This window comes from Salmo salar, chromosome 20 (genome assembly GCF_965601325.2).
Source record: "Salmo salar chromosome 20, fSalSal1, whole genome shotgun sequence".
In the NCBI taxonomy this organism is placed as follows: domain Eukaryota; kingdom Metazoa; phylum Chordata; class Actinopteri; order Salmoniformes; family Salmonidae; genus Salmo; species Salmo salar.
This window is the reverse complement of record NC_138310.1, coordinates 52,589,639-52,605,699: the sequence shown is the minus strand read 5'-3', so window position 1 is coordinate 52,605,699 and position 16,061 is coordinate 52,589,639. Positions and strand designations below refer to the sequence as shown.

Below are 16,061 nucleotides of genomic sequence, written 5' to 3'. Positions count from 1 at the left end.
ACCCTTCACCTCCGACAGTGCCTGTGTGGATTCCTCCTTCTGTTTTTCTTCCGTTCCATTCCTCTTCTTCTCTCCAGCGTCCCCCTACCCCCCTTTGTGATTAGGAGCCCCAGTTGTTGCTTACGATCAAGCGGTGGCATCACTAATGCTAATGCTGGGCTTGCTAATTACAGAGCAGGGCGTGGCCCCCGGGAGGCCCCTGGAGAGAGAGTGAGAGCAGCAGGGGAGATGAGGAGGCTCCACGTGGGAGGAGGGAGGCTGCTCCTGGTGAAAAACAACCCCGCATCATCCCTCTGATATACTGTACAACACACTCGACAATAACACACTGCAAAGTACACTCGAAACACCAACACCAACCGTTAGGGCTGCACTGACCTGCACTGAGGCACACGTGAACCAAAACACAAGCCCTCACACAACACAACAGTGTGTGTGCTTTGTGATTCTGAAACATTTCCAATGCAAATATGAATAGACGCAAAGCTCGGATGGAAGTGTACCATAAAGCAATTCCGCTTATTCACTGTTACAACCTCTCCTCCCCTCACAACAGCAAGCTTTATCCATCCATTTCCACGCGCTATCATTTCATCGACACATTTTCCACATCTGCCAGTTAGGCAGATTCTGATTCCTCAGTGCGGCTCCTTGTGTGCATCCCAAACGGCACCCTATTCCCTTTATAGTACACTACTTTGACCAGCGCCACCACAGGGCTCTGGCCAAAAGTAGACCACAATCGAAGGAATAATGTGCCATTTGGGACGTAGCCCCAGTCGTCCTTTATCACCCTCCCTCATTAGGATGCCAGCATGTGGTTGGTTTATTCTTGACCTTGGATCCTTCCAGGAGCTCGAATGAACTTTGTTTAATCACAGGCCAGAGATCAGATTTATAGACATAGAGACTTGTTTATTTAGACCAACTAGACTGCAGAGCAGAGAGACTACATCAAACACACTGCAGTAGGCTACTAGACTGAGATAGCTACTGTATCAGAACTGAGGCAGGAAGAGACAGAGACAGAGAGGGAGAGAGATCAACTCTAGAGAATGACAGAGACGTTACACCGAGACACTTGCAGTGTAACTCACTAAATAAAGCCGACCCATCTAGAACACTGGCAAGCTGGTCATGTGAGGATGTGATAGCTCAATTATCACCTGTCTCTTCTCCTTCCATCACTCTCTCCTCCACACCTCCTCCACCCTCTCTCTCTCTCTCTCTCTCTCTCTCTATTTTTATCTCTCTCTTCTTGCCAGATGAGCACCATGCCATACAATGAACCCACTTCTCTCCTCTCCTCTTCCCCCCCTCAGGTGGATGTGGAGACCCTGGACCCCCGGGGTCGGACCCCCCTCCACCTGGCTGTCACTCTGGGTCACCTGGACTGTGCCCGCCTGCTCCTCCAACATGGTGCCGACGTCAGCAAGGAGAACCGCAACGGATGGACGGGTGAGACAGAGAGGGGTAGGAGTAGGAGTAGTAGTACTGATAGTAATAGTGGTAGTAGTAATAGAAGTAGTAGTATTAGTAGCAGTAGGATTAGTACTAGTAGTACTGATAGTAATAGTGGTAGTAGTAATAGAAGTAGTAGTAGCAGTAGGAGTAGTACTAGTAGTACTGATAGTAATAGTGGTAGTAGTAATAGAAGTAGTAGTATTAGTAGTAGTAGCAGTAGGAGTAGTACTAGTAGTACTGACAGTAATAATGGTAGTAGTAATAGAAGTAGTAGAATTTGTAGTAGTAGGAATAGTACTAGTAGTACTGATAGTAATAGTGGTAGTAGTAATAGTAGTAGTAGTACTAGTAGCAGTAGGGGTAGTACTAGTATCGGTAGAAAACTTTATCATCCCTCAAGTGGAAATATTTTTGGGGGGCAGAATCATCCATAGAACACAACAGGCATGTGTACTGTGAAAGCTTACGTAGATAAATTGGCTAGGAGGAGTCTAATAGTGACTCACCATTAAAGGCTGGAAGGAAATACTGTATAGAATCTCTATAGAAATAGATTGAGGGGATTGGATTCTACAAATAGGAACCATTTGTTTGTGGATTGATGGTGAGCCAAATGGCCGTTGTGGATAGATCTAATCAAGTAATTAGGCACACTTGCTTTTAAATGCACTTATTGATAATTTAAAATGAAATTGAATTTGATTTGGTAGGTTAGTCAGAGTTTCCTGAGAGTTGATTGTGGCCTGGGCACTGGGAAGGGACCTGTATAGTATAGTACAGTGTATTTTTTAACATTTTATTTAACTAGGCAAGTCAGTTAAGAACAAATTCTTATTTACAATGATGGCCTACCCCGGCCAAACCCGGACGACACTGGGCCAATTGTGCACCGCCCTATAGGACTCCCAATCATGGCCGGATGTGATGCAGCCTGGATTCAAACCAGGAACTGCAGTGACGCCTCTTGCACTGAGAAGCAGTGCCTTCAACCACTGTGCCACTCGGAGCCCCAAAAAAAGTTGCTATGCTGTATAACACAGCATAGTTCAGAGCAGCACAGCACAGCACAGCATACACTCACTAGATAGTTTATTAGGTACACCCATCTACTACCGGGTCGGACAGCCTGAATTCTTCAGGGCATGGAAACATGGCTCAATTGGTATCAAGGGTATCAAACATTCCTCACACCATTACACCACCGCCACCAGCCTGTACCGTTGACACCAGGCAGGATGGGGCCATGGACTCATGCTGCTTACGCCAAATCCTGACTGCCGTCAGCATGACGTAACAGGAACCAGGATTAGTTGGACCAGGCAATGTTTTCCCACTCCTCAATTATCCAGTGTTGGTGATCGAGTGCCCACTGGAGTCGCTTCTTCTTGTTTTTAGCTGATAGGAGAGAAACCTGGTGTAGTCGTCTGCTGCAATAGGCCATCCGTGACAAGGACCGACGAGTTGTGCGTTCATGCGATGCCGTTCTGCACACCACTGTTGTACTGCGCCGTTATTTGCCTGTCTGGCCCGCCTGTTAGCTTGGACCATTCTTTCCAGTCTCCTTCGACCTCTCGTCAGCAAGCTGTTTTCACCCACAGGACTGCCGCTGACTGGATGTTTTTTGTTTGTTGTACCACTCTTGTTAAACCCAAGACACTGTCGTGCGGGAAAAGCCCAGGAGGCCGGCCATTTCTGAGATACTGGAACCGGCGCCCCTGCCACCGACAAGTCTACAACGCTCAAAGTTGCTTAGCAAACTAGTTTTGCCCATTCTAACGTTCAATCAAACAGCTTTATATAGCAAGCCACGGCCACGTGACCACTGTCTGTAGTTGCGAACCATTTTTGTGAACGCGGTGGTGTACCTAATAAATTGGCCACTTAGTGTGTGTCTATATGTAAGGTGAAGATTTTCTTTCTCTCTCCCATAGTGCTCCAGGAAGCAGTCAGCACGCGAGACCCAGAGTTGGTGCGCCTAGTTCTGCATTACCGTGACTACCAGCGGGACACTAAGAGACTGGCGGGAATCCCTGTCCTCCTGGAGAGACTGCACCAGGTGAGAAGCGCTGACACCGAACACAAGTACAGAGCAACTACGGACATTTAGGAAACACTTGTAGATATATTTTGTGTTAGCACTAGTCTTATTGAACCATACTGTAAAAAAAAGTATCAAGCTGTTTCAACTAAATATTATTAAGTAACTGGTTCCACAGCCTTTTTTTTTTGTTTACTCAACTTTTCGGTCAAAGTGATACCCAGAACTTTTAGTTGGCCCAAACCTAGCTCCAACATGAGAAAATGTAGGCAGAAATTCAGTCAACTTAAAATGATGTGTTTGCTCAAATTGTCTCATTTTCATTCAACTAGAAATGACTTGTCACAGGTGTCAAATTGAGTAGACCAAGGTGCAGCGTGGAATATGTTCATCTTGATGTTTAATGAAAGAACGAACACTTACAAATTAAACAAAAATGACAGCAGACAGTTCCGTCAGGTACTCACAACTAAATGGAAAACAACTACCCACAAAAAACAAATGAAAAACAGCCTGCCTAAGTATGGCTTCCAATCAGAGACAATGATAGACACCTGCCTCTGATTGGAAACCATACCCGGCCAAAACATAGAACACAAAACATAGAATGCCCACCTATCACACCCTGGCCTAGCTAAACAGAGAAAACACAGCTCTCCTAGGTCAGAGCGTGACATGACTATTCAGCATCTTTCCTAAAAAAAGGCTGTGGAACCAGTTACACGCACACTGTGCTTTCAACATACATTGTTTTGAACTTACATATTTGACACATGTTGAAGTTGTGCATGTTCATTTATACAGTTATTCATATTCAACATTTCCTCACCTGGGATTTGAACTCACAAACTCTTGATTCACAGCATTCCTGCTACGCCACACCATGTCCGCATCAAAAGCTGATTTTACCTGTATTGCTACACTTGCACTTCAAAGTACATCTTAGCTCTGTTAAAAGTACACTCAATCATTTTTTATTTATTTATCATAATGATTAAGGAGTAACATTAAAACATAAAAATATGCCTCACCAACATTAGACAACTATACAGATGTTTTTTTTGTTGCTTAAATAAGTACATCAAATCAATGATGAGAGAATAGTCAGATTAACTGATAATTGACAACAGACATGGTGGAGTAGCAGGAAGATCAGAATGCCATAAACCAAGAGGTTGTGAGTTCAAATCCCAGGTGAGGACATGTTGAATAATAACTACTGTATAAATAAACATGCACAATATAATAACGTTTGTCAAATATGTACATTGAAAACATTGTATGTTAAAAGCACTGTGTGTAACCAGTTGCACAGCCTTTCTTAGTTAAGATGCCCAAATAATAATTAATGAACATATGAGACAAGTTGAGCAATCACAAATTCTCATGTTTGGGCAACATTTTTTATTTTTCGGATAACACTTGGACAGAAAAGTTGAGTAAACAAAAAAAAAAGGTTGTGGAACCACTGACTTTATAGTAATTAGCTGAAACAATTAGATTTGTGGGTGTATATATGTTTCTTTTACAGTGCACTAGTTCCCAGCTAGTCTAAGGGGCGGTTCCCGGACACAGATTAAGCCTAGTCCTTCTTTGATTTAATTGACCATTTAAAAACACAATTCAGCCACACAACGGATTGGCTCAAACGCATTAAGAAGGAAAGAAATTTCGCAAATTAACTTTTAACAAGGCACACCTGTTAATTTAAATGCATTCCAGGTGACTACCTCATGAAGCTGGTTGAGAGAATGCCAAGAGTGAGCAAAACTGTCATCAAGGCAAAGGGTGGCTAATATATAAAATATATGTTAATATAAAATATATGTTAATTTGTTTAACACTTTTTTGGTTACTACATGATTCCATATGTGTTATTTAATAGTTCTGATGTCTTCCCCATTATTCTACAATGTAGAAAATAGTACAAATAAAGAAAAATCCTTGAATGAGTAGGTGTGTCCAAACTTTTGACTGTGTCACGACTTCCGCCGAAGTCTGTCCCTCTCCTTGTTCAGGCGGCGTTCGGCGGTCGACGTCACCGGCCTTCTAGCTACCGTCGATCCACTTTTCATTTTCCATTTGTTTTGTCTTTGTTTTACACACCAGATTTCAATCCCACAATTACTGTTTCATTATTTAACCCTCTGTTCCCCCATGGGTTTTTGTGAGTGATTGTTTATTGTATTTTCGGTCTGTCATGGTGTGCGTGTATTTGTTACTTTGTATATTTGACATTTTGAGTAAAAGTACGTTGATTACTCATATCTGCTGTCCTGCGCCAGACTCTCTACACCAGCCACACATAGGACCCATTACAGACTGGTACTGTGTGTTTTCTCAACAACAGGTTATGGTCAATAATATCAAAGGCTGCAATGAAATCTAACGGTACAGCTCCCACAATCTTCTGATCAATTTCTTTCAATCAATCGTCAGTCATGTGTGTCATTGCAGTACATGTTGAGTGCCCTTCTCTATAAGCATGCTGAAAGTCTGTTGTCAATTTGTTTACAGAGAAATAGCATTGTATTTGGTCAAACATAATTTTTTCCAACAGTTTGCTAAGAGCTGGCAGCAAGCTGATAGAACCCGTAAAGCTACTTTATGTATGACACTGGCTTCCCTCCAGGCCTGAGGACAAACACCTTTTCCTCTAGACTCAGATTAAAGATATGATAGATAGGAGTGGCTATTGAGTCAGCTACCATCTTCAGTAGCTTCCCATCTAAGTTGTCAATGCCAGAAGGTTTGTAAAAAATATATCTCCCTTTCCCACACTAACTTTTTAGTTTTTTTATTCATGAATACAGTGGTTCACTCTTCGTTGTTGGCATTTCCTGTCTAAGGTTTCCCACTTTGCCAATTAAGTAATCATTAAAATAATTGGCAACATCAAATGGTTTTCTGATGAATAAGCCATATGATTCAATGAAAGATGGAGTTGAATTTGTCTTTCTGCCCATAATTTAATTTAAAGTAATATTTAAAGTACTCCAAAGTTCATCGATCTTGGCTTCACAATAGTTTATTTTTGTTGAGTTGTTGCATAATTTCTCAATTTGCAGCAAGTCAGCCAGTCAGAAGTGCAGCCAGACTTATCAGCCACTCCTTTTGCCCCATTTCTTTCAACCATACCGTTTTTCAATTCCTCATCAATCCATGGAGCCTGAACAATTCTAACAGTCAGTTTCTTAACAGGTGCATGTTAATCAGTAATTGGAAGAAGCAATTTAATAAATTCATCAAATGCAGCGTCTGGATGCTCCTTATTAATCACATCAGACCAACAAATATTTTAGTTTACATCATCCACATAAGAGTCACAGCAAAATATAAACTATTTTAGGCCCAGCTTTTGGAACTTTGGCTTTCCTGGATATAGCCACTATATTGTGATTACTGCATCCAATGGGTACGCATACAGCTATCCAATGGGTACGGATACAGATATCCAATGTGTACGGATACAGATATCCAATGTGTACGGATACAGATATCCAATGTGTACGGATACAGATATCCAATGTGTACGGATACAGATATCCAATGTGTACGGATACAGATATCCAATGTGTACGGATACAGTTTATGATTGATGTGGACCCCTTTCCTCACCCCTCTCTCTTTCTCTCTCCATCCCAAGTCCAGAACGCTGCACTCCCTCCACTAGCTCTATTAATCCCGCCTCCTCCACATCTGTCTCACCACCAGCGCTGGGATTGGAACAGCTACAGTCCTTTGTTCCTGGCCACGCCAACAAAATTACTCTCTCTTGTCCCTGTTCTCTCTCACTCTCTTGTCCCTGTTCTCTCTCTCACTCTCTTGTCCCTGTTCTCTCTCTCTCTCTCTCTCTCTCTCTCTCTCTCTCTCTCTCTCTCTCTCTCTCTCTCTCTCTCTCAATTCAAGGGGCTTTATTGGCATGGGAAACATATGTTTACATTGCCAAAACAAGTGAAATGGATAGATACAAGTGAAATAAACAATAAAAAGTGAAAAGTAAATATTAAACTCACACAAGTTCTTAAAGAATCAAGCAATTTCAAATGTCATATTATGTATATATACAGTGTTGTAACGATGTGCAAATGGATAAAGTACAATTTTTTTTTTACAAAAATTTAATAAATAAACATCAATATGGGTTGTATTTACAATGGTGTTTGTTCTTCACTGGTTACCCTTTTCATGTGGCAACGGGTCACAAATCTTGCTGCTGTGATGGCACACTGTGGTATTTAATCCAATAGATATGGGAGTTTATCAAAATTGGATTTGTTTTCAAATTCTTTGTGGGTCTGTGTAATCTGAGGGAAATATGTGTCTCTAATATGGTCATGCATTTGGCAGAAGGTTAAGAAGTGCAGCTCAGTTTCCACCTAATTTTGTGGGCAGTGTGCACATAGCCTGTCTTCTCTTGAGAGCCAGGTCTGCCCACGGCGGCCTTTCTCAATAGCAAGGCTATGCTCACTGAGTCTGTACATAGTCAAAGCTTTTAATTTTGAGTCAGTCACAGTGGTCAGGTATTCTGCCATTGTGTACTCTCTGTTTAGGGCCAAATAGCATTCTAGTTCGCTCAGTGTGTCAAGTAATTATGGGGCGGCAGGTAGCCTAGTGGTTAGAGCGTTGGGCCAGTAACCGAAAGGTTGCTGGAACGAATCCCCAAGCTGACAAGGTAAAAATCTGTCATTCTGCCCCTGGACAAGGCAGTTAACCCACTGTTCCCCGGTAGGAAATCATTGTAAATAAGAATTTGTTCTTAACTGACTTGCCTAGTTAAATAAAGGTAAAACATTTTGTTTTCTCATGATTTGGTTGGGTCTAATTGTGTTGCTGTCCTGGGGCTCTGTGGGGTCTGTTTGTATTTGAGAACAGAGCCCCAGGACCAGCTTGCTTAGGGGACTCTTCTCCAGGTTCATCTCTTTGTAGGTGATGGCTTTGTTGGGAAAGGTTTGGGAATCGCTTCCCTTTAGGTGGTTGTAGAATTTAAAGGCTCTTTTCTGGATTTTGATAATTAGCGGGTATCTGCCTAATTCTGCTCTGCATGCATTATTTGGTGGTTTACGTTGTACACGGAGGATATTTTTGCTGAATTCTGCATGCATCTCAATTTGGTGTTTGTCCCATTTTGTGAATTCTTAATTGGTGAACGGACCCCAGACCTCACAACCATAGGGCAATGGGTTCTATAACGGATTCAAGTATTTTTAGCCAGATCCTAATTGGTATGTCAAATTTTATTCTGACAGAATCTGTGCAGAAGATCTAGGTGCTGCTGTAGGCCCTCCTTGGTTGGGGACAGAAGCACCAGATCATAAGCAAACAGTAAACATTTGACTTCAGATTCTAGTAGGGTGAGGCCGGGTTCTGCAGACTGTTCTAGTGCCCTCACCAATTCGTTGATATATATGTTGAAGAGGGTGGGGCTCAAGCTGCATCACTGTCTCACCCCATGTCCTTGTGAAAAGAAATGTGTATTTTTTGCCAATTTTAACCGCAAACTTGTTGTTTGTGTACATGGATTTTGTAATGTCGTATGTTTTTCCCCAACACCACTTTCCATCAATTTGTATAGCAGACCCTCATGCCAAATTGAGTCAAAAGCTTTTTTGAAGTCAACAAAGCACGAGAAGACTTTGCCTTTGTTTTGGTTTGTTTGTTTGTCAATTAGGTTGTGCAGGATGAATACGTAGTCTGTCGTAAGGTAATTTGGTATAAAGCCAGTTTGAAATTTGCTCAGTGCATTGTTTTCACTGAGGAAATGTACAAGTCAGCTGTAAATGATAACGCAGAGGATTGTCCCAAGGTTGCTGTTGACACATATCCCAAGGTAGTTATTGGGGTCAAATATGGCTCCACTTTTGTGGATTGGGGTTGTCAGTCCTTGGTTCCAAATATTGGGGAAGATGCCAGAGCTGAGAAGGATGTTAAAGAGTTTAAGTTTAGCCAATTGGAATTTGTGGGTCTATATTTCTCTCTCTTTCTCTCTCTTTTGCTCAAGGCTCAGGACTTTTACGTGGAGATGAAATGGGAGTTTACAAGCTGGGGTAAGTCATAATAAGTAATGTTATCTGCCTCTCAGATGTTTACCTATATGGATGATGCCTTCCTGCTTGATTGTATATGGTGACAGACTTCCTTTCTCTGTGAGTCTGCATTGTCTCCATAGAAATAGAATCCCTAGAATGGTTAAGACCCTCAGATCACGGCAATAAAAAAAATTACACTCAAAATGGCCACCAGTCCACCCATCACAGGGCCATTGACTTGAATGGGAGTGACCCCCATTCTAGGAATTATATTTCTACGGTTGTCTCTCTCTCGCTCTCTCTCTCTTTCTTAGTGCCGCTGGTGTCTCGTATCTGCCCCAGTGACACGTACCGCGTGTGGAAGAGTGGCCAGTGTCTGCGTGTAGACACCACTCTCATGGGCTTTGATCAGATGACCTGGCAGAGAGGAAACCGAAGCTTCATCTTCCGGGGTCAAGGTCAGGGTTCAGGGGCCGGTGTGTATGTTTGTGCGTGTGTGTTTGTGTGTGCGATAGTCTGTGTGTATGTGTGGTCGAGTCCTCTTTTCTATTGTCACAGGACTTCCTTCCTTCTTTCCCCCTCTCACTGTCATCATTATGTTAGTCACTGTCTGACAGAATTCTCCATGTCTTGTTTTGATAGAACTTCCTCTCACTGTCTTTTATTGACTCCTCCATCTTTTTAAATGCTCCTCCTCCTCCTCCGTCTTTCTGTTTCACTCCATCTCTGTCTATATGACCTTTCTTTTCAGTCTCTCTTGACTCTCCACTCTAGTGCTCTCTCTTTAGTTTAACTGTTCCTCCTCCTTTCTGTCTATGTCGCTGTTACTCTCTGTCTGTCTCTTTCTAACCTGTCTTTCTCTCTCTTCCTTTCTCTTTCTAACCTGTCTTACTCTCCCTTCCTGTCTCTTTCTAACCTGTCTTTCTAATCCATCCATCTTTCAGTCTCTCTCTAAATCCATATTTCTTTCTCTGTCTATGACTCTCACATCTTCCTCCTCTCCCGCTCTCTAACCCGTCTTTCTCTCTATCTCTGTCTAAATCCATTTCTATCCGTTTATCAGTGTCTCTAACCCATCCTCCTCCCCTTCCTCGGTCTCTCTAACCCAACCTCTCTCTCTCCCTCTCTATCTAACCCATCTTTCTCTCTATCTTTCTCTCTAACCCCCCCCCCCCCCCCCTCGCTCTCTCACTCTCATTCTAAGTACTCCTCCTCTCTGTCTATCCGTCAGACTCCAGTGCGGTGGTGATGGAGGTGGACCACGACAGACAGCTGGTGTTCTGTGAGACCCTGTGTGTGTCCTCTCTGACGTCTCCTTCGCCTTGGCGGGGCACTACCGGCCTCGGCCTCCTGGGGGCACTACTGCCCAGCGAGGAGCAGGTGGCAGCCCGCCTCTCCGCCGCCGTGGTCACCACCCAGCTAGACACCAAAAACATCACCTTTGAGAGGTGAGAGACGGAGGGAACGAGAGAAAGAGGGTTAGCATTGAGCAGGGGCAGAGGTAGGTATGAAAAAGAAAGGGAGTAGAACAATGATAGTGAGTGAGGGATACGGGAACGAGGAGAGGAGAAGAGGAAGGAAGAGGAGAGGGAGGGGGTCACTAAGGGCAAGACCAGACACAACTCTCATGCAGGTCAGATTTGATAAAAAAAGTGAGAGAGGGGGAGGTGAGAATGTGTAATCATCATTTATTGCTTGCTGAGTGTCACCTCTGTCGTTTTGGCAGCTTCAGCGGTACGCTTGACATACCAATAATCCATTTATGAATATGAATTGAAGGGAGGGAGAAGACCATCTCGAAGTCTGACCTGTTGTTTTGTGTCTGGCTATCTCTGTCTGTCTGGCAGGAATAAGACTGGCATCCTTGGCTGGCGCAGTGAGAAGACAGAGATGGTGAACGGGTATGAGGCTAAGGTACAGACATGGAGTCATTAATCCTTCTATCCCTGGCTTTCAATTTGGTTTTGCTCGAATGACCTAAAACACTCTAAAGTTCAAGACGTACAGTATATAATGTCATCTGTTCCCTGAGCGCTGGTTCTAGAGTAAAACACCATCAATATACAGATATACATAGACTCAGCATTGAGCCCACCTCCCTACTACATCACTAACCTAAAGCAGTCACCGAATGTGCGTCCCAATTGGTACCTTCTTCCCTATATAGTGCGCTATTTAACCAGAGTCTCATAATCATGACACTCTTCTTGTCCTTGTCTTCTCTGTTAGGTGTACGGAGCCTCCAATGTGGAACTGATCACTCGAACCAGAACGGATCATCTCAGTGAGCCACTCAAGGCGAAGCCCAAAGGTGTCTCTCTTTGCTGTTCTACCTATTTGTGTAAAAATCCCCTTTGAGTCATTACTGGTAATCTTCCACGTCTTGGCATAGATGCCGTAAAAGGGCTCAATTCAGAGCTGAGATAAGTGTGTGCAACACAGACTTTGGTGTAAGTCATTAATTGACTTCAATGGGAGGATTGTGCGAAGATTTGAGTTGAGCGCGCTGATCTCAAGTCAGGATACAACCCTAAATAAACTGTGTATTCACTAGGAATCAAATGGAAGAAAATGGGCTGAAACGGGGAAGGACTAACCTGAACTTGTCCAATAAGAAACGCTTGTTTGGGTTGCAAAATATTTAGCTATGGTTTGCACTAATAGACACACCCCTGTTGAGAGGCTCTGATGTGGATAATTGCACTGAAGCTCCAACAAGTGGCCCTAAAGCATTTTCCACAGTCATTTCCTTGGTCAGAGAAGACTATTTGCCTTGTTTTTCTCTCCCTGGGCTACCCAACAAAGTGCTCTGCTCTGATCACCGGCCCCTTCCCTCTCAAATCCCTCCCTCCAAGAACCCAACTCCCCCAGTCCCTTAGCCCATCTCTATCCCTCCAAAATTGATGAGAGACACCAGTCGAGAATTCTTAGGTTAGTGTTGCAGACATAGAAATAGTATTAGTAAAACAGACATTCCCACTTCCACTACCAGGTCAACATTCCAACATTCCTACTAACCCTATTTCTATGGTCATAGACTTGTTCTGAGTTCCTCTCATGTATGTTCCACTGATGTGACCTTTTCCTCAGGCGGTAAGACACCCCTGCAGAACTTCCTAGGGATCGCCGAGCAACACGTGGGGCCCAACAATGGGGTTAGTGGTCACAGTCATCATTATCCAAATCATTATCCAAATCATTATCCTCCTCATCACAATCATCAATCCTAATCCTCATCATTGTATATGGATTTGACCTTATTGCTACAGTGAATCATAAGCCAACATAGCTGGCAATTATTGATATGAGCGAAGAGGTCCCTGGGCTTCTCTTCTCTCTCAAATATTGATGACCATTTTAATTGGCTTCTGCTAGCAAACCCGCTGACAATCTTTATCCCCCTCTCATCCTCTCACTCTCTCTTTCTTTCTCTCTCTTAACCCTCCTTCCTTCTCCCTCTCTCTTTCGCTCTCTTTCTTCACCCTCCCTCCTTTTATCTCTCTCTCTCTCTCTCTCTCTCTCTCTCTCTCTCTCTCTCACTCTCCTCTCTCTCTCTCTCTCTCTCTCTCTCTCTCTCACTCAATCTCTTTCACTCTGTCTCGCTTCCTCTATATCTCTCTCCCTCTCTCTCTCCTCTCCTCTCTCCCCATACCCCCCCCCCCCCTCCCCTTCTCTCAACAGGCCCTAGTGACTCAGATGTCAAGTCCTGCCGTGACCAACCCCACAGCCCTGACAGCCGAGGAGTACTTCAGTCCGAACCTGCCCCTGGGCACCCGGGATATTGGCCACCCCTGTCAACTCACCACCAAGACTCAAAGGTGACAGCGACAGCCATCACAGCCCTTATAACAACCTCTATGCCTGGGGCCCTTGGCTATAATAGTCCTGTCCAGAACCATACAATATGTATGCATCCCAAATGGCACCCTATTCCCTTTATAGTGCATTACTTTTGACCAGGACCCAATGTAGTGCATTATATAGGGAATAGGGTGCCATTTTGGATGCGGTCTACAGTATGTCTCTGGCCCTGTCAAGTGTTTTGGTTCTGGCCCATGCATGTACATGTTTTCCTTCTATCCAATCTATGTATGATGTGTGATCTGGTAATTGACTAGGAACCTGGATATCACATCAATAGCCGTTTAGAATTCTGCTGGTTATTGGATAGATTGTGACAAGGCAACAGTGAGATGATGTCCCAGCCCGATTACTAGGCTACTAGTACATTATCTCGTCGGTTGAAAATAAACATGGAATGGCCTGAACAGAAACTCTGCACACACAGTACTTTTGAGAACAGTTGATTGCCGAGTCAATGGTGAAGCCGATCTTTTGCAGTGCAACAAATTACAAGGCTAAAAATATTCTCTCAGGATTTGATAAATGTTCTAGGATGAGATAGAAGTAGAGTTCCAGTCTCTCACAGTTTTTCAATATGCCTGCCGTGACCAACGAAGATGCTTTCTGTGCGACACGTTACTGCATTGTGCTGTTTGTAGTACTTGTGTATAACACGGTGGTGTTCATTAGGCACTTAACAGAACACAAATTCAACAGGGAGGGACTACTCTTCATTTTACGTTTCCAAACATTCTGCAACGTTGACCCCTTCTGAACAAGAGTCAGGTGTATTGTATAATATACATACGTACATGTTTCCCGGTTTCCTCAGGTTCAAGGCTAAGCTGTGGCTGTGTGAGTCCCATCCTCTGTCCTTAGCGGAGCAGGTGGCGCCCATCATTGACCTCATGGCCATCTCCAACGCCCTCTTCGCCAAGCTCAGGGACTTCATTACCCTGCGACTGCCCCCCGGCTTCCCTGTCAAGATCGGTGAGGGAGTAGAGGACACTCTCGTAACCAGATAATTTGCTCTGCATCCTAGAGACCTGGCACATCATGGTAGTGAGAGTGGAGAGAAAGGTTATCAAAAGTAGATCAGTGGTTTAAAGTGCTTAAGTAAAAATACTTCAAAATACTAATACTTAAGTCATTTTTTTAGGGGTATCTCTACTTTACTTGACTATTTATATTTTTGATGTTTACTTTTCCACTACATCCTTAAAGAAAATAATGTACTTTTTACTCCACACATTTTCCCTGACACCCAAAATGACTCATTACATTTTCAATGGACAGGAAAATGGTCCAATTCACACACTTATCAAGAGAACATCCCTGATAATCTCTACTGTCACTGATCTGGCGGACTCACTAAACACACGCTTCATTTCTAAATGATGTCTGAGTGTTGGAGTGTGCCCCTGGCTATCAGTAAATTAAGAAAACTAGAAAATTGTACCGTCTGGTTTCCTGAATATAAGGAATTTGAAATTATTTTTTGTTTTACTTTTGATACTTAAGTATATTCACTTTTACTTAATTAGTGTTTTACTGGGTGACTTTCACTTTCACTTGAGTAATTTTCTATTAAGGTATCTTTACTTTTACTCAAGTATGACAATTGGGTACTTTTTCCACCACTGAAGCTGACCCACCTGTCCTTATGCCAGAGGTGGCATTCTGGCTGCTCCTTAAATTCATTCAGATGCTGCCTCAAATATGTTTCATCGGGATTTGCCCAAAATGTGGTCTTTAGAACTTTAACGTTGGGAATATTTACACCTATTGCACGTTAATTATGAATCCAGTGATAATCCTAAATCCTAAACATCTCTCTCACTTCTCTTCGTCTTCTCAGAAATTCCCATCTATCACATCCTGAATGCCCGGATCACCTTTGGGAACCTGAACAGGTGTGAGGAGGGGTCTGTGATGGGGCCGGACCGGGTGGAGGGGGAGGTGGTCGGACAGAAGGACAGCAGCCCCAGGACTGACACAGACACACCCTCCCCAGGCAGCGATTCTTCTAGTGTCTCCAGCTCCAGCTCCACGAGTGAGAAACGCACACACACACACACACACACACACACCACACCAACCCCCGAGGGGAGGATGGCTCATAATAATGCTGGAATGGATTAAATGGAATGGCATCAAACACATGGAAACCAGGTGTTTGATGTATTTGATACCATTCCACTCATTCCACTCCAGCCATTACCACGAGCTCATCCTCCCCAATTAAGGTGCCACCAACCTCCTGTGATACACTCCATCTTTACACTACAAATAGGGCCAGGAGTGTTTCCCGATCACATGACTTGACCAGGACAAAGTCAGTGTTTACTTGGTTGGACAGGAAACACTCATAATAACATAACATGAGGGTTGTTTGTGAATTGAGGTGGGATTTGGGCATGACATTTTGGAAAAATATGAACCTCATTTTGATTTCAATATTTTTGGCTACATTTTCCCATTCTAAATGCATCTAATATGGCAGCAGTAACACCAATGACGGTAACACGACCAATGACACATTTTAGGAAACTGAGGATGTTATTAAATGGAGACTACAGCTCAAATCTAACTCTTAGATGTTAAGTCCCCCATATGGTTCTGGACCGGTTCCGACTGACATTTTGGCGTACAAAGTGTTCTGTTAACGCCGTAGGGTCCGTACCTTA

At 43.4% G+C, this 16,061-nt stretch overlaps 1 protein-coding gene across 1 annotated transcript in view; it reads left to right on the top strand.

The window, feature by feature from the left end:
• Positions 1-16,061, top strand: part of LOC106580800 (ankyrin repeat domain-containing protein 13B) — a 36,593-nt gene that overhangs the window by 13,651 nt on the left and 6,881 nt on the right. The window contains exons 2-12 of the mRNA XM_014162240.3: positions 1,323-1,458; positions 3,396-3,520; positions 9,504-9,549; positions 9,846-9,989; positions 10,763-10,979; positions 11,379-11,445; positions 11,761-11,842; positions 12,622-12,686; positions 13,213-13,349; positions 14,207-14,364; positions 15,233-15,427. Of these exons, the coding sequence (XP_014017715.1) occupies positions 1,323-1,458; positions 3,396-3,520; positions 9,504-9,549; positions 9,846-9,989; positions 10,763-10,979; positions 11,379-11,445; positions 11,761-11,842; positions 12,622-12,686; positions 13,213-13,349; positions 14,207-14,364; positions 15,233-15,427 (1,372 nt within the window). The remainder of the gene's footprint in view (positions 1-1,322; positions 1,459-3,395; positions 3,521-9,503; positions 9,550-9,845; positions 9,990-10,762; positions 10,980-11,378; positions 11,446-11,760; positions 11,843-12,621; positions 12,687-13,212; positions 13,350-14,206; positions 14,365-15,232; positions 15,428-16,061) is intronic.